Raw genomic sequence first — 26,744 nt, 5'->3', positions numbered from 1 at the left:
TGCAAAACTGCTAAAATGTGCATTGATCATTTCACTTTGCTATGAACTTCCCAGACATACCCCGCTCAACACTTGTTCCCAGTATGCTGCATACTGCTCAAGCCTACTCTGACCGCACACTGTAAATTGTCCAGGCATACTTGCACGCTGCAAACTACCTAGACATACTCTATTCAAAATTCAGTCCAAGCATGCTGCATACTGTTCAAGCCTACTTTACTTTACTTTACTTCCCCCTAGGTTCCGCCCAAAGTACATTTTACTTTTGGTGGAACCTTTATCAAGCAGACGATTAATTGAGCCACCGTCCTTGAAGGAGGCTTAGACTCTACTCAAATTCTCAACTGTAAAATAGTCTGCTCTGAGGTAACCCTGCAAACGGTTGTCTGAGTCACTGTCCTTGAAGAAGGCTCTGACTCTACTCACATTCTCAACTGTTAAATAGTCTGCTCTGAGGTAACCCTGCAAACGGTTGTCTGAGTCACTGTCCTTGAAGAAGGCTCTAACTCTACTTTCATTTCCAGCTTTAGTACATTCTGCATTAAGCTACCTCTGAAAATGGCTATTAGAGTCATTGTCCTTGAATAAGGCCCTGACTCTACTTTCATGTTCAGCTGTAGAACATTCTGCAGTGAGCTAACTTTGCAAACGGCTATTAGAGTCACTGTCCTTGAAGAAGGCTTTAACTCTACTTTCATGTTCAGCTGTAGAATATTCTGCACTGAGCTAACTCTGCAAATGGCTATTAGAGTCACTGTCCTTGAAGAAGGCTCTGACTCTACTTTCATTCTCAACTGTAATCATTCGGCTAGTGAACTCGTGGTAGAATAGGACCCCGATCAGCTTCTGCTTTGCCAACGAGGGCAGAGCAGACCCACGTAGGTCCGAATCCCGACTGGATCCACACGGCTATTGTTACTCATACCAGAGCTGAGCCCCGACCTGCTTCTTGCTCTACCAATGAAGGCAGATAAGACCCGCGTAGGCTTGAATCCCGATTGGATTCCACTAAAACATCTTTAAACCTCATGACAGAGTAGGACCTTGACCAGCTTCTGCCTTGCCAACGAGGGCAGAGCAGACCCACATGGGTCCGGACCCCGGCTGGATCCACACGGCTATTGTTACTCGTGTCAGAGTTGGGTTTTGATCAGTTTCTTACTCTATCAATGAAGGCAGAGAAGACCTACGTAGGCCCGGATCCCAGCTGGATCCCTCTCTTCAATTTAGCCTTGCAAACACACATGAAAAACAAACACAACAAAACATTTATTGATAATATCTTTTTAAATTACACGTATTCCATGGTCTAGGTAGTTCCTGGCCGGTCATTGTGAACAAGTAATATACTACCTTCTGGCCCACTCTTGCCACTCCATAGGGCCCTTCCCAATTTGCTCCTAGCTTACCACTGTTTGGCTATTCCGTGTTTTGGAATACTCGTCGCAGCATTAAATCGCCTTCCTAAAACTGTCGAGGGCGAACTTTTTTATTGAAGCAGCTCTGCAGTTTCTTGTGATAATGCTCCAGTCTGACTAATGTTGCGTCTCTTTTTTCTTCCAACAGGTCCAACTCTGCGACCAACTGTTGGTTATTTCCCTCAGATTCTTCCGTTATCAAAAATTATAGTGCGCGGCAAACCGAATCTGCAAATAATATTTTTCCAGAGAAATTTTCGAACTTCCTGCTGTCGAATTCTGGCCAAAAGGAGTGTTTCCACCCACTTAGTGAAATAATCCGTCGCCACCAGCAAGAAGGTAAAATTGCGTGGTGCCCTGGGCAATGAGCCTTCTAAATCGATCCCCAACTGGGCAAATGGCCACGGATTGACGAGGGAGTGAAACTGTACTGCTAGTTGCCGGATTATCTTCCCATGGCTCTAGCAACTATCACAGTGCCTGACATAAAATGCTGCATCTTTCTGCAAATGGGGCCAGAAGTAACCTTGAGAGAGTACTTTATATGTAAAGTTCTCCCTCTTGAATGGTTCCTGCAGTCACCCTCGTGAATCTCTCTTAGAACTTCTCTTGCTTCTTTTGGAGCTAGGCACCGCAAGAGTGCCCCCCCCCCCCGAATTTTCTATACAAAATCCCATCTAGAACTGTGTATCTTTCTGCTCTACTCTTGACTTGTCTGGCTTCCTTTGGGTTGCTGGGCAGCTCCCCCTGCTGTAAGTAGGCTAGGATTGGACTTTTCCATCCCTGATCTCCTTCAACCGCTACCAAACTGGGCAACCTAAACTCTTTTATTGACAGGTATTCCTGGTAGCTCAACGGTAATTCCCTCTTGTTCTGCCCAGCCAACATCGAAGTGATGTAGGCCAGAGCGTCTGCATGCCTGTTATCTGTTCGTGGTATGTGCTCAATTTTGACGTTTCTCATTCGATGCATAGTAGCTCTAATTTTCTCAAGGTAGAGCTGCACTTGAGGATCCCGAGCCTCGAACGTCCCATTGAAGTGGTTGATCACTAACTGCGAGTCACTGTAGATCGTAGCTTCAATTACCCCTAGACCTGTTAGGGATTCGAGACCGAGCAGCATCACCTCGTACTCTGCCTCGTTGTCTGAGGCCTTGAATCCTAGCATCACCGTTTTTCCTATCCTTGCTTTATCCAGGGTGATTAGCACTACGCCGATGCCCTGACCCTTCAAGATTAGATGATCCATCTACATAAGCTTTCCACCCCGATCCGCTCTGCAGCTCTTGCTCGTCCTCCACCTACTCCAACTATTCTACTGATAGGTCTGTTGTCTCTTCCACAGGGAAGTCTGCTAAGAAATCAGCTACTACTTGGCCTTTCATCGAGACTCTGGGTTTGAACTCGAGGCCATACTCCACCAATTGTACTGCCCACTTAGCCATTCTGTCCGATCTTTCTACTTTCCCCAGTACAGACTTCAGAGGGAACTCTGTAATGACTTGCACCCGATGTGCCTGAAAGTACAGTCGCAAGCGTAAGGCCATATAGATTAGAGCTGACCTCACTTTTTCGAGCCTCGAATAGCGCATCTTTGCATCTGTAAAGGTCTTACTCAGAAAGTAAATGGGTTGCTCCCCCGTTGTCCCGGTCCTGACCAGAACTGAGCTGAGTGCATGTTCGGAAGTAACCAAATATACACCTAGTTCTTCTCCTACCTCTGGCTTCGAGAGTATCGATGGCGTACCGAGATATCTTTTCAATTCCGAGAATGCTCGCTCACACTCTTCTATCCATGCAAACCTAGAATTCTTCCGCAGCAACTGGTATAAAGGCCTGCATTTATCAGAAGATTTGGCTATAAAGCGATTTAAGGCAGCTACTCTCCCTATGAGCTTCTGGACTTACTTCTGAGTTTTTGGGGAAGGCATCTTCAATAGTGCTCTGATTTGATCTGGGTTGGCCTCGATTCCTCTTTTAGTGACTAGATAACCCAGAAATTTTCTTGATGTTAATGCAAAGATATATTTCTCCGGGTTGAGTTTCATTCCCACTTTCCTTATCCTGGAGAAGACCTCTTCTAAATCTCTGATGTGGTCTTCCTTCTTCCTGTTTTTAACTAACAAGTCATCTATATACACCTCCGTTGTTTTGCCCAACAAATCCCTGAACAACCCTGTCACTAGCTTCTGATAGGTAGCCCCCGCATTCTTCAATCTAAAGGGTATTACCTTATAACAGTAGAGCCCCTGCTTTGTAATGAATGTTGTTTTCTCCTGATTTTCTGGGCTGAGCTGTATCTGGTTGTAATCGAAATAACCATCCATAAAGGATAATCTTTCATGGCCAGAAGTCGCATCTACAAGCTGGTCTATCCTTGGCATTGGAAAGCTATCCTTAGGATAGGCCTTGTTTTAAATTTGTAAAGCCCCTGTTTGTTATCGCTTCAAAATGCGGCTTTCACTGCGTTTGCGGTGAAAAGCTGCGGTTCCATCCGAAATTACCGTTTGATTGGTAAAAGCGCATTAAGATTTTGCGTTTTTAAACGCAATCACCGAATAACGGTCCATGCGAAAAGACGTAAATGCCCCCCTCTTCTCTTCTTCTCTTCTCTGTAATTGACGAAACCCTCACTCTCTCTCGACCAGCTCTCTCTCTTTCTCAGCACTCTCTCTCGCTCTCTCTCTCACACACACAACACTCTCTCTCTCTCTCTCGCGCGCGCACAAATCTCTCTCTTCTGCTCTTCTTCTCTTCGCTGTCAACAGTTTTTTAATGGGAATTGCGTCCCATTAACAATTCCTTATCATTCCAATTTTTTAAAGGCTCAAACTTCAGAGAGAACCCTTCACTTCTGTAATTTTTTGTTGTAGAGAGAGAGAGAGAAATGAAGACATCTCCATCTCCATATCGTCCGTGGATAAATCTGTTATCGAAGAGTGCAGCGGTGCCAATTGAGAGAGTAAAGCTGTTATTGCAGAATCAAGGCGAGATGTTGAAAAGAGGACATCTCAAGAGGCCTTATAATGGTATTGGTGATGGCTTTAAGAGGGTTTTCAGGGAAGAAGGTTTTTTTTATCTTTTTGGAGAGGAAATCAGGCCAATGTCATTCGATACTTCTCATCCCAAGTATGTATTTTTTTTCTAAATGTTTTTGGGGCTAAAATTTTGTATTTTATGGCTCTAGGTACTTGTTGTTAATTGGGTATTTTTCATTTTCATAAGATTGATAGAGTTTTTTTTTTCCCTCTTTAATTGCTTTTGTGCCGAAAAAATGCGTTTTTATTATTCTAGATTTCATTTGAGACATTGGGTTTATCTCCATTTTCTTTTTTCAATTTTGTTTGCTTAAAAAATGCATTTTTATTACTATGAATTTCATTTGGGACATTGGGTTTATCTCCAATTTTCTATTTTTCATTGTTGTTTGAATTAAATGCTTAGCTAATTACATGCATCTAAACGGAGAATCTTTTTTTTTCTTCCATTTTTTCTATCTTCCCATTCATTACTTGTGGCCCATTGTTGTTGTTGTTTTTTAAATGCATTTTTGTTTCTAGTACTTCCATATTGCAGTATCTGAAACCCTAGATCTCTATCTCTTTCTCTTTGTCCAATCTTTTTTAATTGAGAAACTCATTTGAAGTAATAGATGTCTAGATCTTGAGGTATGTTGTCCATGATTTTCCTCCCCTACTGTTTTGTTTTTTTGCTATGTGATTGTGTTCGAATGTTCGTAATAGTGTTCAATTTTGTTAATCTTGTCTGTATCTGACACAAAATAGGATTCAATTATAGATGAGCTATGTTTTGAGCATTTTATGTTGAAATCAAACATGAAAATTTTATGGTTTCATTACTTTTTAAATCTCTTCTCGTGTAGGATCACATTATTACATGGTTGGGGTTCAGTTTTGAATGGCATCAAAGGGGAAACTATGCATTTATAGTAGAAAATGAGCTCAATTTTGGATATTGTTTGTTAATGTTAATTTTATTGGGGTTTACTTGAATATTGTTGGTTACATAGTTTTTATTTTTCTTATACGTTAGTTGACCTACTACCCTTCTTGATATTATATTGGTAATGGCATATTTTCATTATTTTGTTCTTTCCTTTCTTTATTTCTTTCTTTTTTACCCCATTTGCATGACCTTTACAACATATACAAAATTCAAATGTTAAGTTTTTTGTCCCATTTAAGCCCCAGCTAACCCTCGGGGGTCCGTCCCCTACCACTTTTATCAAACTTATTTGGAAGTACATAGGAAAAATCAGATTGTGCTAGTTAACTAAACAATTTAATAATATGACCAATTTGGCTTCATGTTGAGGTTTCAATTATTATGCATAGGAAAAATTGAAATAATCTACATATGATTTTTACTTATAGAGTCTCTAAAGAGTTAATTTGGTGGGTATTAGACTATTAGGAAATAAATGAGTCTCGGTTGAATATAGTGGAATTATTAAGATTCGTGACTGGGGAAGAATTTCAACTAGTGTGAGAACAATTAGTGCTGAGAAAAAAGATTTTCCAATTGCAATGAGTTTGCACTAGGGATCGATCTTGAGGCTGTATCTGTTTTTTTTTTTTTTTTTTTTTGTGGGTGAATAAATTGCTCATATTCAAGGAGAGGTCTCCATATGTATATACAATGTAATGTGAATGTTGAATTGCGTACTATGCAGGTATTTTGTTTATCAGGAAAATTTCATATGTCCATTTTTAAGAGGAGATGCTGCTGAAATTTCTATAGAATTATAAATTTTTTTTGAATTATAAATATTTTAAAATTAATACAATTATTTTTTTAATTTTTTATATAATTTTATTATATTTATATATATCTAGTGTAATTATATATTTATAAGGGTATTCTGGTAAATTTTGATGCATTTTGAGTGTTCTATCAACCTTAAGGTTATTCTGGTCATTTTACCCTAAACAGCAGATTCTAGAAGCTATATCAAACAATAATTACCAGATTCTGGTCAACAGCACAGCAGTTTTACAAAGTTCTATCAAACAAGCTTTTCAGTGTTTCAGCTTCTAACAGCAGATTCTGACAGCAGAAGCTGACAGCAGATTCAGGTAGCTGAATCAAACGGGGCCAAAGTCTATGCAAACTCTGATTTTCCCATTCTTCTTGGGCATTGCCATGATATTTGCTACCCATTCCGAGAATTGCACCTCCCTTATAAATCCAGCCTTGATCAGCATGCTCACCTCATCATTCACCGCCTCTCTGAATCGTGGCGCTAATCTCCTTGGTTTCTGCTTGACGGGTCTGAAGTTTGGCTCAACGTTCAGATGATTACAAATCACCTCTGGTATAATCCCTGACATATTTTCGATGGACCAGGCAAAGACATCTCGGTTTCTCCTTAAGCACTCCTCTACCTCCCTCAACTCTCCCGGCTACAGCTCGGCCCTACACCTATCTGCTTTCCCTCTCCAATGTCCACCATCTGAATACCTTCTAGACATGGGGGTCTACCAAGCTTGGTCTTCCCCCACTGTAATTGCTATTGTAGCACTCTTGCGCCAATACTTGGTCACTTCGCACATCCCACATACCCTGCGAGGTGGGGAACCGAAGAACCTGGTAATACGTGGACGACACTATTTTCATCTCATGCGTCTACCACCTCCCCAAAATGGCATTGTATGGGGAACTTGCTTCCAAGACCATGAACCTGGTCATCAGGGTCACCAGTCCAGCTCTGACTGGTAACATTTTCTCCCCCCTATGGCTGACTGGATCTCCCGTCGAAGCCAATTAGCGGCACTCCTGCTGGGGCAAGCACATCCTTGCTGAGGCCCATTTTTAAGAAGGTCGAAGCATACAAGATGTCCACTGAGATGCTGTTATCTATCAGCACCCTCTTAAGCGTGAGGGTGCCCACCTGCAGGGTTACTACCAGTGCATCATAATGGGGTCTTACCAACACCCCCTCCAAATCTTTCTCAGTGAATGCCACTGTTTGTTCCCCAAAGGGTTCCAATTCGATTGGTCCACTCTTTGTTGTAAAAATGTGAGTCAGGTGCTCAACTCTCCTTTTTACTCTTTCATTAGTTCTGGTCTGACCGGGTTTGCTACTTTCCTCTTTAAAGACAACATGTATAATTGCTGCCCTTCCTTCTCGTCCTTCTACTGGCGGTTGGTCTACTCTACGGTGAAGCAGATCCTCCCTCTGTCTCTTGGGCAAATCTTTTAGCTTGCCCTATTCTGCCAGCTTCCGCAGGAATCTCCTCAGAGCCTAGCACCTATTGGTGGTGTGGGCCCGCACTTTTTGATACTCACAGTATCTCTCCCCTTGATTGATTTGATCTCGGGGAAGTGGCGCGAGCCACTCGAAAAATGGTTCATGAGCAATAAGGGGTAGTATTTCACTAGGAGGCATAGCGAAATATGTCCCAATCCTTCTTCTCTCCCCATCTTGCTCAAGTGGCCTTTTCCTGTCCTACTGTTGCGGTTGATGCTGTTTACTAGGCTTTTCAACAGCGTGTATGACCTTGCTCTTTCCTGCTGAGCTTCAAGGATCTTCTAAGCGGATGTACTTCTCCGCTCTCTTGAATAGCTCGCTCAAAGTCTCCGGCCTCTTTTTCACAAGGGATCTATACAACCCTGTGTTAGAGGGTAGGGAATTTCAGAACGCCACTACTGCCGTTCGCCCGTCGCAACTCTCTAGTAATATTGCTTCTTCCCTGAACTTCCTGGTGAACTCCTTGAGGCTCTCGCCTGATCCCATCCTCAAGCTAAGTAGTGCATCAACATCTCCTCCAATCTTCCTGTTGCCAATGTACCGTGTGACGAAGGTAGTACAGAGCTCCCCAAACGAGCTAATAGATTCACGTGGCAACTTGTGGAACCAGGTCAGAGTGTTTCCCTGCAAACTCGAAAGGACAACCTACACATTAACCCCTCTTTCTCTTCCCACAATGCAAGCATCTGCCGGAAGTGAAACAAATGCTCCACCGGGTCCTTTGTCCCGGAATAAGGAGTAAGTCGTGGTGGCACAAACTTCCTAGGAATTTCTTCGACTAAAATTTTTGCTGAAAAGGGAGATTTCTGAATCCCCCGAACGGCTTGCGCTGTTGCCGTGCTAATATCATCACCCTTCAGTATTTCCTTCTCCTTTCTAATCATATCTCTAACCTTTTCTCGAGTTAAACCCACTACAGGTTTAGTTCGAGTGGTTACCGTAGCAACCTCTGCTCCATCTTCCCCTGTAGGGATTAGCAACGGCGTGCTCCCTTTTGTACTAGAGGCATGGTCATCTTTACTTGTCGCCTTCAGATCCTTCGACATATTATCTCGTTCCGCCTGCTGCCGGTCGTCGAGACGTTGGCTCAAGTTTCAGTTTTGTTCTACCAAATCCTCCATCCTCTTCTGTATCTCCTCTTGTTGCTTTCTCATAGCCTCCAACATCGTCAAAAATTGCGTGTCTGCAGTTGGAGCCGCCGGTGGGGGCGCATTGACTTCATTTGTTCTTGTGGATCTCACCATTGTTTCAACATAAATCAATTTGCTACCGGTGTTCCCACGGATGGCGCTAGTTCTGTGGGGTCAGAATCCGGCGGATGGCTCTGATGGGTCCAACCCGCACTGATCCGAAGTCGTTCCTAGCGCCTCCCTCCTCTCGACGGCCTGGTACCTGCCACAGACACTCCGACGCTCAAGTTAGAGAAGCGGCAGAACAATAATCTCTACTGGTTAGCTCTCGATCTCAACAGTGCTTACTGTGTTATTTAACCCCCCTACCTTACCCTAGGGTTTCCCCCTCTAGAGAGACTGTAATCATGGGTTTTCTGCTGGTTCTGCGGGTTGTTTACCTAATTGGGATATTCTGGGTTGATCGGATTTATCTGCAGAGATCCCCTCAAGGATTTTTGGGATTGACGTGTCCGCAACAGTATTGCAACTTTTTTGAGGCCTAGCCTGCCCTGTGCGACAGGATTAGCTTTGTTTATCGTTATGTTGCCCTGCTAGCCAGAACTAGAGAGATCTCTGCTCTGACCTGTCCTACTTGCTGGACAACGCCTCATAAGCTGACCTGGCCTCCTTAGCTGGTCTGTGTTAGGTACCATTTGGCTGGCTGGAAACGTGTAGGGTCAAGATCGTTGTGCAGTTATTTCCCTTTACAAATATAATTTGCGTACTTTAAAAAAAAATTATAATGTAATTTGCATGCATTGGACCCTATTCTATTGTATTGGATCATGGTTGATCCACAAATTATTTGACTGTCCTAATTTATTCCATTATTTGGTATTAGTAGATGGCACATGCAATAAAACATGTATCACAAAAATTATAATTTATGCAAGATTAAATTTCTTATATTTTTTTACTTTGAAAAAATTATTTTAAAATTTTCAAATAGATGGTCTAATTCTATAACATGAGTTACCATTTAATATTTTGTAAGGGTTTTTTTTGTAATTTAAAAGAAAAATATTAACTATAATGATTTTGAGGATAATATAAGAGGATATTTTGTAATTTTAGTAAATTAACTAATGTTGTTATAGGAGTCGAGGGATTGTAATTTTAGTCATTTAGGCAGAAATGACCCTTCACCACTCTCCAACTTATTTAAAAAGTCGTGATTTAATCATAATTTTTACATTCACCGATTTAATCACTACTTTCTCAATAAGACACAACATTTTGCAAATTTTATGATTAAATCATGAATTTCATGATTAGATCACGATCTTTACAATTAAATTGGAGAAAAAATTGAAAAATGACTTTGATGCACTAATAAGAGGATATGACCTTGATGAAGATGATGGTAACCATTTTACCGATAAAGCTAGGGGCGGAGCTAGTAAGGAGCTGATGGGGGCAATTGCCCCCACAGAACTTTGAGACACCCCTATATTTTCAACTAATTACATGCCCCATTTGTCCCCACATCCTCACCTCGCTCCAATTTCCCCCCCCCCCCCCCCCCCCTTCAATTTTTTGTTGATGACATTGCCTCTTGACCGGGCCTTCTCATATACTAATTTGAAATGACCTAAATATCCTTTTCTTCAACTTCTAACCAAAAACCTATGAATTTCTCTCTAAAACCATTCATCTTCAAGTTCTTCAACTATACACTAACCATAGTTTGCCCCCACTACAAGAAAATCTTGGCTCCGCCCCTAGATAAAGCATAATAGTGTTTAGTGGACATGGATGATATCAATATAGTGTTTAGTGATTTATTATTGTAATTTAATGAGGTTGATGATATAATATGATAACGCCACCTGTTAGAAATAATTACATAACCCTAACCCTAGCTCGATTTTTTCCCGATCTATATCTTTTTTTTTTTTTCCGTGCCGACTTATTCTCGACCCTGACTTGGTGACTATGTGGTTAATTATAAATGTGGGGTGTTTGTGGTCTTTCGAATTTTGTTCTCGAACACTTCTTAGAGCAACTCCAACACAATACCCATCCCTCTATCAATGCCCTCCCAACTGTTGTTTTGGGCCCAAGACACATCCCTCACCATTTTTTGGGTCTTGATATTTTCGATACCCAAAAAAGATACTCCACTTGGTTACCCATCCTTTTTGGCGGGAAAAAATTCAGGCAGTTATGTGGAAAATAAGTCAATTTCAGAAAATTTTAACTCTGAATTGAATTAAAAAATTATTAAACAATTTATGGGTAGCACGGTTGGAGTGCATATCATACTATGACCAGATGATCCAACCATTGAGTTTGTTCCTTTTAGTTTTATGTTTTGATTTTATGATTTTGGCTAAAAGATATTCTAATTTCCCCATATTTGGTCTTCATCTTGTAATTTCAGAAAAAAAAATATTTTCAACGTGAAAATATTTTTGAGAAAACTACATGCTGCAAATCAAATAAAGCATTAAAATGTTTCTCTTTCTAAGTAAAATGTTGTTTGTTACTAATTTAGTTTATTTATTTAACTTTAATTACAAAAAATCGCAGGACTCAAGGAGTTCACTTCATTAATTAACAGTCTGCAGAATTGGAGGGTACAGTCTAAGAATTATTGACTTGTGTCCTTACATAATGTTTTTTGTTCGTGGATGGGATTTATGATTATAATATCTTGCAGGCAATATTTGAGAGGTTCGATAGGGATCAGAGTGGGAAAATTGACTCCTTGGAATTGCGAGAAGCACTTATGAGCCTTGGATTTGCCGTCTCTCCAGTTATCTTGGATTTGCTCGTCTCCAAATTTGATGAGAACGGTGGTAAAAGCAAGGCCATTGAATATGATAACTTCATCGAGTACGTTTCAATTTCCAATCTTATATTTTCATTTCGGAAAGTAATATTGGCAGTGCACATCATCAGCATTTCACCGACATTTTAGACATTCTAATACTAATTCCAACAAAGACTATAATTGAATAATAATACTCACAAACATGGTTTAAAATATTGTAATGTATCAACTTACACATATCAGTATTGGCAGAGACCGATACGAAACAGTGAATGTATTGGTTTGTATCTACTGATACCATATTGATTTTTTCATTAACCAAAACATTCAATCAATACGATATTTTAAACCTTGCTCACAATCATAGGAAAAATGAAAAAATAATGTAGAAAATAAAAAAGTATATATAAATAGGGTAGCATTCAGGGACAAAAAACTTTGGATTGGGATTTTTTTTTTTTTTTTTGGTGTGAGGATGATCTCTATGGTGAGAAGATCATCTTCACAAAAAATCAGCCCAATCTGAAACTTCTAACCCCTTCAAAAGTGATTTACAAACTAACAGTAAAAAATTGATGGTCCACAAATTTAAACCACTTTTGATGAAGTTAAAACTTTATCTCCTCACCATAGAGATCATCCTCACAAAAAATTAGCTAAATCCCAAACTTTTAAGTCATACAGGATTAATTTTGTCTTGCAACGTTGTCTCCCAGCGTCGTCCCTAGAACGATATATATTTGAGAATTTCATTGAGGGTTAGGATACTGAACGGTGTCCCATTCCTATAATAAAGGTAAGGTGGTGTCTACATGTTATGTTTTTGTTGGAATTTAAAACACGTAGGTCTCTTAACCAAGCTGTGCACGCAGCCCGATGTGTTTGAACTCTAATAAAAATGTGTCATGTAGACATCTAACGTTGTTATAGGAAGTAAAAACGTGACAACATTCTGGATCGCGACTCTTTCATTGATGGTTAATTAGGCATTTAATGTCAGGCTAGTTTTGCCATTCTATCATTTATTTTTATTTTTTTGGTTCTGTACTTATTTTGTTTTTGTTCTTGGTCATGTAGCTGCTGCCTCACAGTTAAGGTAATTATAATTCTTTTAGGTTTCACTTCAATTTTCATAGCTTAATTTACATTTTATTTACTTTTTTTTTTTAATATACATAATTCGTGTAGGGACTCACTGAAAAATTCAAGGAGAAGGATACCATGTACTCTGGATCGGCAACTTTCACTTACGAGGCTTTCATGTTGACCGTCTTGCCCCACCTTATTGCATAGGATCTAAAAAGCGTGGTACACTTTGTTGCACCTTTTTATGTTTGATCATGATCATTTTTCTTTAGGACAGACTCTGTTTGTTGGATAACTTGTGCTTGATGTACTCTAATGGGTTTTTATTTGTGTTTCTTCACCATTAAAGATACAGAATAAGATACAAAATTGGTGAACAAAAAACTCCAACAATAAGCCTCCAAACACATGAATGCATTTACTAAGTAACAAAAGGAGAAAGGGAATGGACATCCTCTCTAATCCTAACAAAGATTTTAGCCTAGTATGGTGAAACCAATGCAAAGATATGATAAGAAAAAGAAATATAAGGAAAAAAAATAAAAAGGGAAGAAAAGAAATCTCCCAAACATTCAACTTCAAAAGGAATGAGACAAAGTTAAAAATATATATAAAATGATGGATGATGAAGGATTTAAGTATAGAAAATGAAGTGGGGAGGTGAATGATGAGGTGACTAACAAATAGGTGGAGAGTAATGGTGATATGGAGGGTATGGTCTCCAAAAAGTCAAAGAAAGAATCTCGTCATTTTAATGCAAGTTTACAAGAGGAGATGAAAGAGATAGTAGAGAAAAGCTCAATAACGGAAACATATGTTCTTGGTGATTGTGTGCATGACATAGGGATTGAAAGATCAATAAGAGAAGGTGTGGAATCCTAAGAAGAGGGAGAGAGATGAAGCTGGTTGGGATGAGTATGCATGCACAAGTCAAGGATTGGCTCCATGTCTTAACACTTTTTGTTAGTTTTTTTTTTACTCGTTTTAAATGCTCCCAAGGTAGTGACATGTTGCCATGTGTAAATTCCAAGATCAATGGTGTAGATGCATTGACAAGAGTGATGCAATCGATGAGCATTGTACCCAATATCTAAATGAGGTCTTTAAGTAAGATTAGGTGACCCATCTAGCACAATGGTCCATCCTCATTTAGATGGTGGCAAAGTAGTAAAGGGCCTCAACAATATCATTTAAAGAAATGTTTGGATATGAGCCTATATCTCTCTCCTATAACCATATAAACTATAGATAATCTTCGAGACCTCTGCATACAATCACCTCAACTCTCAAATTACGATTCATCACACTTACAGGCTCCCAAGTTAAGCTTTGTAATTTTCATAGACTCTAAGATTAAACATCCATGATTGGAATTATCCTACAATTAGGAGAAATTATGCATAATGAGCTTAAAACAAGGAGTCTTTGCATGGTGTCTTTAGGCTGTGCATGAGAATGAATGAATTTCCATGAAAATGCCTAGTGAAGCGTATAATGGAATGACAAAGAAACAATGCATGAGTTTTCACATAGATGGAAAGATATAAACTCAATGAACATGGTAATGCTTATGATAGTGATAAGAAAATAAGCATAATTGAAGCATTATCAAAACTCGTCGTTTGCAATTAATAAAGTAAAATTTTAAATTCTTCTTTTAGGGTTTAGGTCGTATTTTACAATGTAGATCTTTTGATAATAGTAGAGGCATACTTTAATCATACAGAATTGGTGCCTAACACCTTCTAATCCCATACCCATAATCTCTATCACAGATCGACTCGAATCCATTTTCAATGTCAATTTTGATTTCTAGACCTCAAACTAGGTGACAATTCCATGGAACCTCAAAATGGATTTCCCCAAACCCGAAACGGATCCTCTCCCACGGATCGATGCACTTTCAGAATCAAAACCAGTAGAAATTAAAATCAAGGTTTTATTTAGGTTTTGGCTATATGTGTATTGGATTAAAACTGACATATTTTATATTTACATCATATTCAACAACAATACATTTTGATATTTATACATATTTCTAATTATTCCACTTTGTTTGCTATTGAATTAATCCAACATATTGAATCACATCGATTTTGTTTTGGATCCTTTCCGGACATAGAGATAGGTCGATGATTGGGATTAAATTTCAGTTCATTTCAGAATTCAATTATAACTTGATCTTGGAGCTAATTGTGTATGATTCATAAATAGGTTTGGGTTGGACCAAAGCCCATTGTCTAAACATTCACAATGTTGTTTTCCTCGTGACTTAGACAAGAAATTGAGGGCATGCATACTAAACCACATTCGATCGTGTTACTATATCGACACAAAAACGACTTATGAAGACAAGTGACATACCATCTGATGGGAACAATGGCAAGTTATGAAAACTGTCAACATAAACATACAAACAATGAAGATAAATTTCTTTCCTTTCTCCCATATTTATATATTTTCTTTTTTATTTTAAAGAATCTTTCATTTGTTTTATCTTTAATCAACGTGCATGAGCGTAGACTAGCTCAAATATCAAACATTTTAGACCGTATTTCTTTGATATCATGACATGTAAATTTCATATATATATTCATGTGATTTTCGTTAATGTTCAATAAATATACCAATTGAATCTTGGAATCATGCAATCATCAAATCACATACATACATATATACACGTGAATCAACCCATCGGGGGCCAACTGAGATGGTAAGGAAGGATTGTGTGTGCTCCCCAAGTCCTGACTTCAAATCTCTCTGTGTCCTTCCACAAGGCTATATTTAAATGCCTGCACAGTACAGAGTGGTAGTACGTGCGGCCAGCCAAAACAAATACATATATATATATACAACAATTTTGAGCTGCTAAATCAAAGACTAGATCTACGGTTGAGGTATAAAAATATAACAACCTAACTTTTTTTTTCAATCGTTTTTTTTAATTCTCTCTCTTTCTTCGGACCTTTAAATACCAATGGATGAGGTATTCAACAACTTGTAAATAAAGTGTGTATCTTACCTCTACAATACAAAAAATATAGTGGAAAGTGCTCAATATATAATTACAAATTGTTATCTTAGACAATATTAATTTAATTCTTCTTTATCCTATGTAAATTGAAAAATTAGGTTAAGGTTTTTTAGGTCTTTGTCTTTATAGAAGTTTTCCTTTTGAACCAAACACATTCTTCAATATCAGTAAAACAACAAACACACCAATGAAGACCCAAAATGTTAAATGACCCAACAAACAAAAGAACATGTGCTTTCCAAGTTATTCCCGAAAAAGAAAAAGAAAAAAAAACTATCCAAAATTAAACCATCCCCATCTATAAAAAAGAATAGTCCCTTAATGAAGAAAATGGATTTAAAAAATCGATGATTTTCATCTACATCACGTGCCATCGCATGAAAGGCAAACGATAAAAGTTGAGAAGAGAAATTGCAAATGTCATAGAATTGATAATCTCAAGAGAAACCCTTTCCTTACTATTATAGTGAGGTAGAAGGCTTTACAAATCTCGAGGTCCTTTTGACGGTGGATGAGGCTTAGTAAGGCCTTTTTATTTCCTCGCTATCTTAGTGAGGCTAGTTGGACTCTAATCTCAATATGAGTCCCAAAACAAACAAATAAGATTCCAGCTAACCCACCCTCAAGATCTAACTTTTTTGGAAACTCATTAGCATGTCAAACCTTGCAACTACAACTCAACCTTTGAAAAACTTACAAAAAGTCATTCAAGGGTAGAAAATTCTTATCTAATAATAACATGTCCACATCATGGTTTTAAAATTTGGTTTCGCATCTCCTCTTGTCTCGTCCATGCCAGACACCGAGTCATCTTGAACAAGTTTTCTGATACTTTTGAGATGTCTAGTTCAAAATTTTAAAAAATGCACAGGAGGTATTAAATCTCATTTGAAAAATTGACTTGTCCATCTTGTTCATACCTGATATCGAGATGACTTAGATGAGTTTTGAAACCATGGTTCACATAAGACCTCAAGGCAAAAGACTTGATTTTTCATTATTTTCAAATACCCTCTTTATATGTTATATTATATTCTAAAGTCTTATGATAGAAACAATACTCTAACTTGTGGTGAATGAGATGCTGACTTTGCATCTTATACCATCTCTAAATCTTTGATTCTATAACTTTTTTAATAATTGATGACCACAATCCATGATTAAATTAAGTTTTGTCACATACTTTATATTCTCTAACTTACTTCTCTCTTACATTTCCTACAAAAAGAACTAGACCACTATCGAAGGTCGTCAGGCCATGTGGACTTTCATTATGGCCAAATAACACCTCAACACTTTTTTTTTGACTTGATCCAAGACTTAGAAAATGAACAGCCATCAAATTCTCGAATTTAAATTGAAAATCCAACTATGAAAGACTTTTTTTTTTAATGTTCTTAAATTTTTTTGGTTTGCATCTATGTGACGTTCGATCATGTTTTTGGATGCCACATGGGCGGTCATGAAACTTTACTCGTTAACTTAGTCAAAAAAGTGGTTTTTTTATTATTAAAAAAATACATGTATTTATAAGGTAGACATAGGCATGAGAGATTATATTCCAATTATGTTTTAAAAATTCTACTTTAGCATCAATGACATTGTGTCGTGCCATAGTGGGCTCTATGGGTCAAACCAAACAGCTCACAACCTCAACTGGTTTCTTAATTTTTTTGGTGGCTTACATGTTGGTTCATACACATCTCGCACACTGCATGTGAGCCCATGTTCTCAACACACCCAATTGGCATGCATGGGACCTGGGCTAAGTCTCCCCCCTTTATCTAAGAATCCCCAAGTCAACTAACCTTCTTGTATTTTATAATGAATAATGATTTTCTGACCCCCCGCCCCCCCTTTGACATATGCCCCCCACGCCCCCATCACAGAATCGTAGATCATTTGCCCCGGGATATGTAGAATCGTAAATCTTTTTCTTGTGTATCCCAAGGTAAATGATCGAAGGTTCTGTGATAGGGGCTTATGTCAGAGGGAGGCGTCAAAATATCACGACTCTTTTATTATAGTTTTGAAATTTGGTATTTAATTTATTGGAGATTTTTGGTGTAGTTGTTAGGAAGTGTAACATAAATAATGATTATGAGAGAAGAAGGTGGGGGTGGGTGATTGTGTGTAGGTGTGGGTGGTGTGACTTCTATAATTTTAATTTGGGGTTGATTTGGTACTGATCCAATCAGAATCGGATCGGACTCCTATTGGATCGGGTTATTTATTGGAACTCAATGTTAACATCCAGATCTGATCCATTAACAATCGGATCAGGTTTGGATTAGATCAAACTTGATTTTATATACAAAATCTAAATAAACTTCATACATCTCAACAAAAATATAATATAATTTATATATTTTCTAACTTATAATTGGATCAGAACCTTATCGAATCAGGACATAGTTGATCAAAATCTAATCCAATAAGATATCAGATTGAAATCTCATCAGATCGGATCCTTATCGGAATCCAAATCCGAAATTATCAAATTGAATTTTGGGTTTGGTCCGATCCATTGACAGCCCTAGTTCAATGTAAGTTTCCATGGATTGGATTTTAGTTCAATGTGGGATTATCGTTCACAACTATCTTGCAAGTTTTGCTACTTTTAGCTAGATTGACCCTTTGGGGGAAAACCAGCGAGTTTTTCGCCTTAAACCTACTAGTTCTCGTCACTTGAAAAATCTACAATTTTTCAGGTCACATTTTGGTAATTAAAATGAACAGTTTGTCGAGCGATTTTTCACGTTCACCTTTTAATAATTAAAATAAACAGTTTGTCGAGACTGTAAATTCGTCAAATTCAACTCACAAAATGGTAATTTACCCAAGTACCTTGCTTGTAAATAATAAATTCTTATACTTAATTCATTTATATTTTATTTTAAATATTGCCTATTTAAAATGTTGAAAACAAGGATCAACCTCCAATGGTTCTTCAATTTGTGGTTTTTGACTCTCACGGGTATTGGGTTAGAATTCAACTCCGGATCCGATGTTTGCTGCGGTGACACAGGATTTACTGTGATTCTCACAATTCTGACGTGGAGATGTATACATAACTGTAGATGGTTTTTACTCGTATCGCGAGGAAACACATCTATGGTTATGTACACATCCCACGTCAGATTTGTGACAATCGCAGTAAACAGCTTGTGTCATTCAGCATTTTCCAACATTTTATTGTTGATAAGGGAGCGCCACCTTGAACAAAGAGACGTGCCTCAAATAATGCCACGTATTAAAAAGTGTGATTCACGTTTTGACTTTTGACGAATATTAATAATTAATATAAATATATTAGAATATCCCCCCTGTTTACAAACTCTGTTGACATACTCCTTGACTTTGGTCTTCTCTTATAGAAAACCTTATTTCCAACCTCTCTCTCTCTCTCCTCTCTCTCAATCCGGTATTTTTATGATCCTTCCTAAAATAAGAAAGAAAGTTAAAAATTATTATTTAATTTTAATTTTAATTAATTTAGAAATACACATGTTCCAAGACCTATATCCTATATAAAAGAATCGTGATGAATGCATACGAGTTGATGTGACAAGGTGTGAAAGTCATGCACTACGACACCTAAAATTAAGTGCAGTTTGTCTTGAAGTTACCTAGGAGCATCTATGTAAATTTATATAAGTCTCACATATAAAGTCATATTAATTTCGTGCCAAAACATATCTATTAGTTTAGTGGTATTTTTATAATAAAAGAGTATGATCGACTTTTATTTTTGACATTTTCTTCTGAAAATCTAGAAAATCTTCGACCTACATCCATATTGACTTTGAATCCTCACCCAAACTACGTGACGTCCCGTGTGTAGTAGATTACTAATTGTTAGTAATATATCTTATTTGTTTTTATAATGTGTTATTCCGTGTAATTGTATATTATATCAACAAAATTACGTTCAGACTTTATCTCATATTATTCCCGTTCTTTTGTATTGTTAATTATGTTTTGTGTGTGTAAGCTATTTTGACATATTTGCTTGCAGACTATCATCCTAAGTGCCGCACGACCTTGTTTCGAAAGAATACAACTGTGACATAAGGACATAGAGTCATAAATCTTTTTCATCGGGACACGTAAGAAAAACGATGTGCGATTATGTACCTTTGCCACGTTAGCTGCTTACCCAACCACCTCCTACAACGTGTGCATACATTATTACTCTAAATAAAATCTCATTCCAATTCTTATCAGGCAGATAAGGTATTATAAAAAAAATATATAAGGGGTTAATTGGATATTGTATTTTCTTGGTGACACATTCATAAATATCTTCAAAATAATTCAGCTACTGTGGGTTGGCCTTATTAATTCGTGGGGTGATTTTATAAATACCCCTCCTTTACTTCTGCAAAAACCAAACCGTGTTTCTCAGTCAGCATCTCCATCTCCATCTCCATCTGAACTCTTCGAAGGAAAAAAAAAAAAACAAAATGGCAGGTTACCCACCACAAGGACCACCACAAGGATACGGCTACGGTGCGCCACCAGTGGCGCAACCATACAACCCATCACCGTACGGTGCGCCACCACAACAACAACAACAACAACCACCATACGGACAAGCCCCTCCACCTGGTGGTTCTCCCTATGGTGCGGTATCGGCACCTTACGCACCATCATCACACTCCTCTGGACCAGGAGAGAAACCCCAAAAACACAAATACGAAACCGGTTCAAACCCACAACATGGACAAGGAGGTTATCCTACTGCCGGTTCAGCACCGTATGGGAGTCCATTTGCTTCTTTGGTTCCTTCAGCGTTCCCACCAGGGACGGATCCGAGTATTGTGGCTTGTTTTCAGATCGCGGATCAAGATGGGAGCGGCTTTATAGATGATAAAGAGTTGCAGAGGGCTTTATCTTCTTATAATCAGAGTTTTAGTCTCAGAACTGTTCATCTTCTCATGTACCACTTCACCAATTCCAACACCAGAAAGATCGGTAATTTTTTTTTCTTTTTTTTTAAGCCCTATTTAGATTTTTTGGGGAAGATTAAAGTGCGCATGTTAGCATAGGCTAACGTGCTCTTGATCTTGCTTCTTCTTTTTTAGGGTTTGGGTATTTGGTTGGTGTGCACGTTAGCGAAATATGCAGAGATAGTCTAATTTGCACTGGTTGTTACGATACCGAAATTAGAACTGAAGATACGCATAAGGAATTTACGTTAGGGCGGTGGAAGGGGAAATGAGGTGTGCACGTTAGCGGAATATGTAGCGATAGTCTAATTTGCGCTGGTGATAACGATACCAAAATTAGTGCTGAAGAGGCGCTCAATGAATTCCAGTGGTAGTCTTAATTAAGGGGTGAGTCTAACGTGAGCCGCACGATCTTATGGGATTAGGAAAGTTAGGAAACTCTCAGGCGCATGTTAGCAACTCCCAGTCCTGTCTGGTGATCATTTACCGCTTTTATATTTTGTCAGAGTTGTGCACATCATGGGTTGGCAATCTCACACGAAGTTAGTGGGTTTGGGTCAAGTCTGATTGGGTTTGGGTCATAATAGTGTTAACCCGTCTAACATGATTATTAAATGGGTTGGATGGGTTCTGGTCGCCAACCCGCCTAACCCGTTTAATTATTCTGTCGTTAACGTGTAATTTTAAATATATTAACAATTACTTAAGAATTTATAAATTAATAATTTTTTTCCTAAAATTTTCTAGAATTTTTCATAATTTTTTTTAAATCAAATTCTATAAGATATAATAAATGGAGTTTTAAGATATTTTTAAATTAATAAATGATTAAGCTTTAGTTTGGGAAAGAAAAAACACATTTCCTAATAAGTTATTTATTTATATGTATATTTTTTTCCTCCATTCTTTTCATTAAAATCTAGAGGTATGTAGTGTTTGATTTCTAATATTGACAAAATGTATGAGGCAAAATGACCCTTAGTAAGATTTAAGATCTTACCAAGTAAGACTAGTATATCTAATGTGATAATGAAATACGCTTTACTTAGCCAATAATAATAATAAATAATAATAATAATATTGAAAAACACTTTCCTTATGTTTTCTGACCACATCACCTTATGGCATCTAAAACATGATTTGATGCCATATGGTTGTACAGGAAAATATTCTACGAATTTTGGAAATTTTTTTCAAAAGAAAGTTATTTTTCACCATTGAACTTAGTTTACGGTTGTGTGATTTTATTTTTAATAATGATATTTTATTTTTGGTGGTGGAAATGAAACTTATTTTTTTCAATAAAGATTAGAATTTTATTACATAGGTTATATATGGGTTTGGTCAGGTATACCTATTTATAAATGGGCTGGGTTTGGGTTTGGTAAATTTTCAAAATACCCCTACCTCAACCCGACCCATTGCCACCCCTAATCATGGGGACATTTCTGTCGCAGAAGTGAGTAGGAACCACAGATATTTTATCCTATTTTTTATGTTTGACGAAAATGGATAATTCATTCAATAATGATTGATGGATAGTCTAGTACTCTAGTCAACTTTCCATCCCTTATAACTGCGTTGCTTTTATTTCTTACAACTTTATGATCAAATTATACTAAATGACCTCATTTTGCACTTACCTGACATGGAGGTGTGTACGAATCATAGATCTTTTGCATTGAGATACATGTGAAAAGCATCTATGTTTCTGTGCGCACCTCCACGTCAGGAAAGTGTGAAATGAGGTGAAAAGAATTTTATTGTATAATGTAGGACTGCCAATGGATCGGGTCTGAATTAGATTTGACGGGTTTTTTATTGGATCTCCATATTAGATCCAAATCTGATTTGATAACAATTGGATTGTTTAGATCAAATCCAATTTTTTGATATACAAAAGTACAAATAAACTTCTTATATTTAAGCAAAATATATAATATAATTTACATACTTTAAAAAAATTATTATAATGTAATTTGCATGCATTGGACCTATTCTATTGGATTGGATCATGGTTGATCCACAAATGATCTGGCAGTCCTAATTTATTCCATTATTTGGTATTAGTAGATGGATCACAAAAATTAGAATTTATGCAAGATTAAATTTCTTATATTTTTTACTTTGAAAAAATTATTTTAAAATTTTTAGATAGATGATCTAATTCTATAACACGTGTTACCCTTTAATATATTGTAAGGGCTTTTTGGTAATTTAAAAGAAAATATTATCTATAGTGATTTTGAGTATAATATAAGAGGATATTTTGTAATTTTAGTAAATTAACTTATGTGGTTATAGGAATCTAGGGATTGTAATTTTAGTCATTTAGGCAAAAATCACCCTTCACCACTCTCTGACTTATTTAAAAAGTCGTGATTAAATCATAATTTTTACATTCACCGATTTAATCACTACTTTTTCAATAAGACACAATATTTTGTAAATTTTATGATTAAATCACGAACTTCATGATTAGATCATGATCTTTACGATTAAATCAGATTATTTATTTTTTAAATGACTTTGATGCACTAATAAGAGGATATGACCTTGATGAAGATGATTGTAACCATTTTACCAATAAAGCCAGGGGCGGAGCTAGTAAGGAGCTGGTGGGGGCAATTGCCCCCACAGAACTTTGAGACACCCCTATATTTTCAACTAATTACACGCCCCATTTGTCTCCACTCCCTCACCTCTCTCCCCATTTGCCCCCACACCCTCACCTCCCTCTAATTTTTGTTGATGACATTGCCTCTTGACCGGGCCTTATTGGAAATGACCTAAATAACCTTTTCTTCAACTTCTAACCAATAACCTCTGAATTTCTCCCCAAAACCATTCATCTTCAAGTTCTTCAACTATACAATTAACCATAGTTTGCCCCACTATAAGAAAATCCTGGCTCCCCCCCTCCCCCGGATAAAGCATAATATAATGATGATGAGGCAAATAAGGATGACATTGATTTTGATAGGTATAATATAAACCTTGAATATGTTTTAGAACTATACTCAATATAGTGTTTAGTGAGTTATTATTGTAAGTTAATATGAGGTTGATGATATAATGTGATAACACCGCCTGTTAGAAATAATTACATAACCCTAAACCCTAGCTCGATTTTTTCCTGATCTATATCTATTTTTTTTCCGATTTTTTTTTTTCCATGTCGACTTATTCTCGAACCCTGATTTGGTGACTATGTGGTTAATTATAAATGTGGGGCATTTGTGGTCTTTTGAATTTTGTTCTCGAACACTTCTTAGAGCAACTCCAACGCAATACCCATACCTCTATCAATGCCCTCCCAACTGTTGTTTTGGGTAGTGGAGTCCAAAAATAGTGTCTCCAACCCAAGACCCATCCCTCAGCATTTTTTGGGTCTTGATATTTTCAATACCAAAAAAAGATACTCTCACTTGGTTACCCATCCTTTTTGGAGGGAAAAAAATTCAGGCAGTTATGTGGAAAATAAGTCAATTTCAGAAAATTTTAGATCTGAATTGAATTAAAAAATTATTAAACTATTTATAGGTAGCACAGTTGGAGTGCATGTCATACTATGACCAGATGATCCAACCATTGAGTTTTTGTTCCTTTTAGTTTTATGTTTTGATTTTATGATTTTGGCTAAAAGATATTCTAATTTCCCCATATTTGGTCTTCATCTTGTAATTTCAGAAAAAAATATTTTCAATGTGAAAATATTTTTGAGAAAACTACATGCTGCAAATCAAATAAAGCATTAAAAATGTTTCTCTTTCCAAGTAAAATGTTGTTTGTTACTAATTTACTTTATTTTATTTTTTTTCTTTTAATTACAAAAAACCACAGGACCCAAGGAGTTCACTTCATTATTTTACAGTCTGCAGAATTGGAGGGTACGTCCAAGAATTATTGACTTGTGTTCTTACATATTTTTTTTGTTCGTGGTCGGGATTTATGATTATAATATCTTGCAGTCAATATTTGAGAGGTTCGATAGGGATCGGAGTGGGAAAATTGACTCCTTGGAATTGCGAGAAGCACTTATGAGCCTTGGATTTGCCGTCTCTCCAGTTATCTTGGATTTGCTTGTCTCCAAATTTGATAAAACCGGTGGTAAAAGCAAGGCCATTGAATATGATAACTTCATCGAGTATGTTTCAATTTCCAATCTTACATTTTCATTTCGGAAAGTAATATTGGCAGTGCACATCATCAGCATTTCTCAGATATTTAAGACATTCTAATACTAATTCCAACAAACACTACAATCGAATGATAATACTCACTAACATGGTTTAAAATATTGTAATGTATCGACTGATACATATCAGTATCGGTAGAAACCGATATGAAACATTGAATGTATTGGTTTGTATCAATTGATATCCTATTGATTTTTTCATTAACAAAAACATTCAATCAATACGATATTTTAAACCTTGCTCACAATCATAGGAAAAATGAACAATTTATGTAGAAAATAAAAAGTATATATAAATAGGGTAGCGTTCAGGGACAACCCTAGGGAGAAAAAATTTGTCTTATATGGCTTAAAAGTTTTGGATTGGGCTATTTTTTTTCTTTTTTCTTTTGTGAGGATGATCTCTATGGTGAGGAGATCATTCTCACAAAAAATCAGCCCAATCCGAAACTTCTAACCCCTTCAAAAGTGGTTTACAAACTAACGGTATAAAGTCGACTGTCCACAATTTAAAACCACTTTTGATGAAGTTAAAATTTTCAAATTATGCGGGTTTTTTGTGAGGATGATCTCCTCACCATAGAGATCGTCCTCACAAAAAATTAGCTAAATCCAAAACTTTTAAGTCATATAGGAAAAATTTTGTCTCGCAACGTTGTCTCCCAGCATTGTTCCTTGAACAGGACCTAAATAAATAAATAAATATATATATATATATATATATTTGAGAATTTCATTGAGGGTTGGATACTGAACGGTGTCCCATTCCTATAATAAAGGTAAGGTGTCTACATGGTATGTTTTTGTTGGAGTTTAAAACACCTAGGTCTCTTAACCAAGCTGTGCACGCTGCCCAATGTGTTTAAACTCTAATAAAACATGTCACATAGACACCTAACGTTGTTATAGGAAGTAGGAACGTGACAACGTTCTGGATCATGACTCTTTCATTAATGGTACATTAGGCATTTAATGTCAGGCTAGTTTTGCTATTCCATCATTTATTTTTATTTTTTGGTTCTGTACTTATTTTGTTTTTTGTTCTTGGTCATGTAGATGCTGCCTCACAGTTAAGGTAATTATTATTCTTTTAGGTTTCACTTCAATTTTAATAGCTTAATTTACATTTTATTTTCTTTTTTTTTATATATACATAATTCGTGTAGGGACTCACTGAAAAATTCAAGGAGAAGGATACCATGTACTCTGGATCGGCAACTTTCACTTACGAGACTTTCATGTTGACCGTCTTGCCCTTCCTTATTGCATAGGATCTAAAAAGTGTGATACACTTTGTTGCACCCTTTTATGTTTGATCATGATCATTTTTCTTTAGGACGGACTCTATGTTAGATAACTTGTGCTTGATGTACTTTAGGGGTTTTTATTTGTGTTTCTTCACCTTAGCATAACAAATATGTTTAATAATATTTTGTTACATCAATGTAACTATGGTCACTGTACCCCTCTGAGTTATGTATGGTTCTTTTTAAGTGGAATGAGATCACATTAGTGTGTTTTTTTTTTCTAAATTTATCAATCACTTTGGAGTTTAGAGAGCTTCAAATGTTTCTAGGATTCCAATGCCCCTTTAACAAGAACATTAACAGAGATTTGTGTTTAATTTGTACATTGGCAGATTATTTTGAATTTCTTTTAGATTTGTTTCTTTGATTTTAGGTGGATGTCCCATGGAAGGTTGCTGTTCGAGCTGAATCCTTTTTTTCGAAATGATATCAGGTACAATCCCCTTTTCATCTTATTGGAAAGAAGAGCATATAAAAATGTTTTCTATATGTGATCCTTGATGGGTTTGTTTTCTTTTCTTTCTTTTTCTT

The 26,744-nt window shown here is 37.0% G+C and overlaps 3 protein-coding genes across 4 annotated transcripts in view; 2 read left to right on the top strand and 1 right to left on the bottom strand.

Moving 5' to 3' along the window:
* The window catches only part of LOC147383964 (alpha carbonic anhydrase 4-like), a 6,235-nt gene extending 6,097 nt beyond the window's left edge, over positions 1 to 138 (bottom strand). The window contains exon 1 of the mRNA XM_086426239.1: positions 95 to 138. Coding sequence (XP_086282365.1) covers positions 95 to 138 — 44 coding nt within the window. The remainder of the gene's footprint in view (positions 1 to 94) is intronic.
* Positions 48 to 15,244, top strand: LOC147383963 (calcium-binding protein CBP-like). Of its 2 annotated transcripts, XM_086425178.1 has the most exons (6): positions 48 to 4,546; positions 11,393 to 11,439; positions 11,523 to 11,698; positions 12,714 to 12,732; positions 12,825 to 12,944; positions 14,937 to 15,244. In XM_086425178.1, exons 1-5 carry the CDS (start codon positions 4,444 to 4,446, stop codon positions 12,927 to 12,929), a joined length of 450 nt encoding a protein of 149 aa, XP_086281304.1. In that variant the 5' UTR covers positions 48 to 4,443; the 3' UTR covers positions 12,930 to 12,944; positions 14,937 to 15,244. The 2 variants fall into 2 exon arrangements, with proteins under 2 accessions (XP_086281304.1, XP_086281303.1); XM_086425177.1 differs by lacking the exon at positions 14,937 to 15,244 and having other exon boundaries at positions 12,825 to 13,048.
* Positions 15,245 to 20,102: 4,858 nt separating this feature from the next.
* LOC147383962 (putative calcium-binding protein CML49) lies at positions 20,103 to 26,438 on the top strand. Its single transcript, XM_086425271.1, has 5 exons — positions 20,103 to 20,733; positions 24,552 to 24,598; positions 24,680 to 24,855; positions 25,963 to 25,981; positions 26,073 to 26,438. Exons 1-5 carry the CDS (start codon positions 20,223 to 20,225, stop codon positions 26,175 to 26,177), a joined length of 858 nt encoding a protein of 285 aa, XP_086281397.1. The 5' UTR covers positions 20,103 to 20,222; the 3' UTR covers positions 26,178 to 26,438.
* The last annotated feature ends 306 nt before the right edge of the window (positions 26,439 to 26,744 follow it).

The sequence above is a fragment of the Akebia trifoliata genome, chromosome 15 (assembly GCF_017979445.1).
Source record: "Akebia trifoliata isolate Shusen 1 chromosome 15, ASM1797944v1, whole genome shotgun sequence".
NCBI classification, from domain to species: Eukaryota; Viridiplantae; Streptophyta; class Magnoliopsida; order Ranunculales; family Lardizabalaceae; genus Akebia; species Akebia trifoliata.
Note: the sequence above shows the minus strand (reverse complement) of the source record. Positions and strands in the feature narration are given on the sequence as shown.

Excerpts from the sequence above, each read along its gene's own strand:
- LOC147383963 (XM_086425178.1), top strand. The coding sequence starts at position 4,444 with ATGGTATTGGTGATGGCTTTAAGAGGGTTTTCAGGGAAGAAGGTTTTT. Across the intron at positions 4,547-11,392 it reads TTCGATACTTCTCATCCCAA|GACTCAAGGAGTTCACTTCA; the intron begins GTATGTATTTTT and ends AAAAAATCGCAG. Across the intron at positions 11,440-11,522 it reads ACAGTCTGCAGAATTGGAGG|GCAATATTTGAGAGGTTCGA; the intron begins GTACAGTCTAAG and ends AATATCTTGCAG.
- LOC147383962 (XM_086425271.1), top strand. The coding sequence starts at position 20,223 with ATGGCAGGTTACCCACCACAAGGACCACCACAAGGATACGGCTACGGT. Across the intron at positions 20,734-24,551 it reads TTCCAACACCAGAAAGATCG|GACCCAAGGAGTTCACTTCA; the intron begins GTAATTTTTTTT and ends AAAAAACCACAG. Across the intron at positions 24,599-24,679 it reads ACAGTCTGCAGAATTGGAGG|TCAATATTTGAGAGGTTCGA; the intron begins GTACGTCCAAGA and ends AATATCTTGCAG.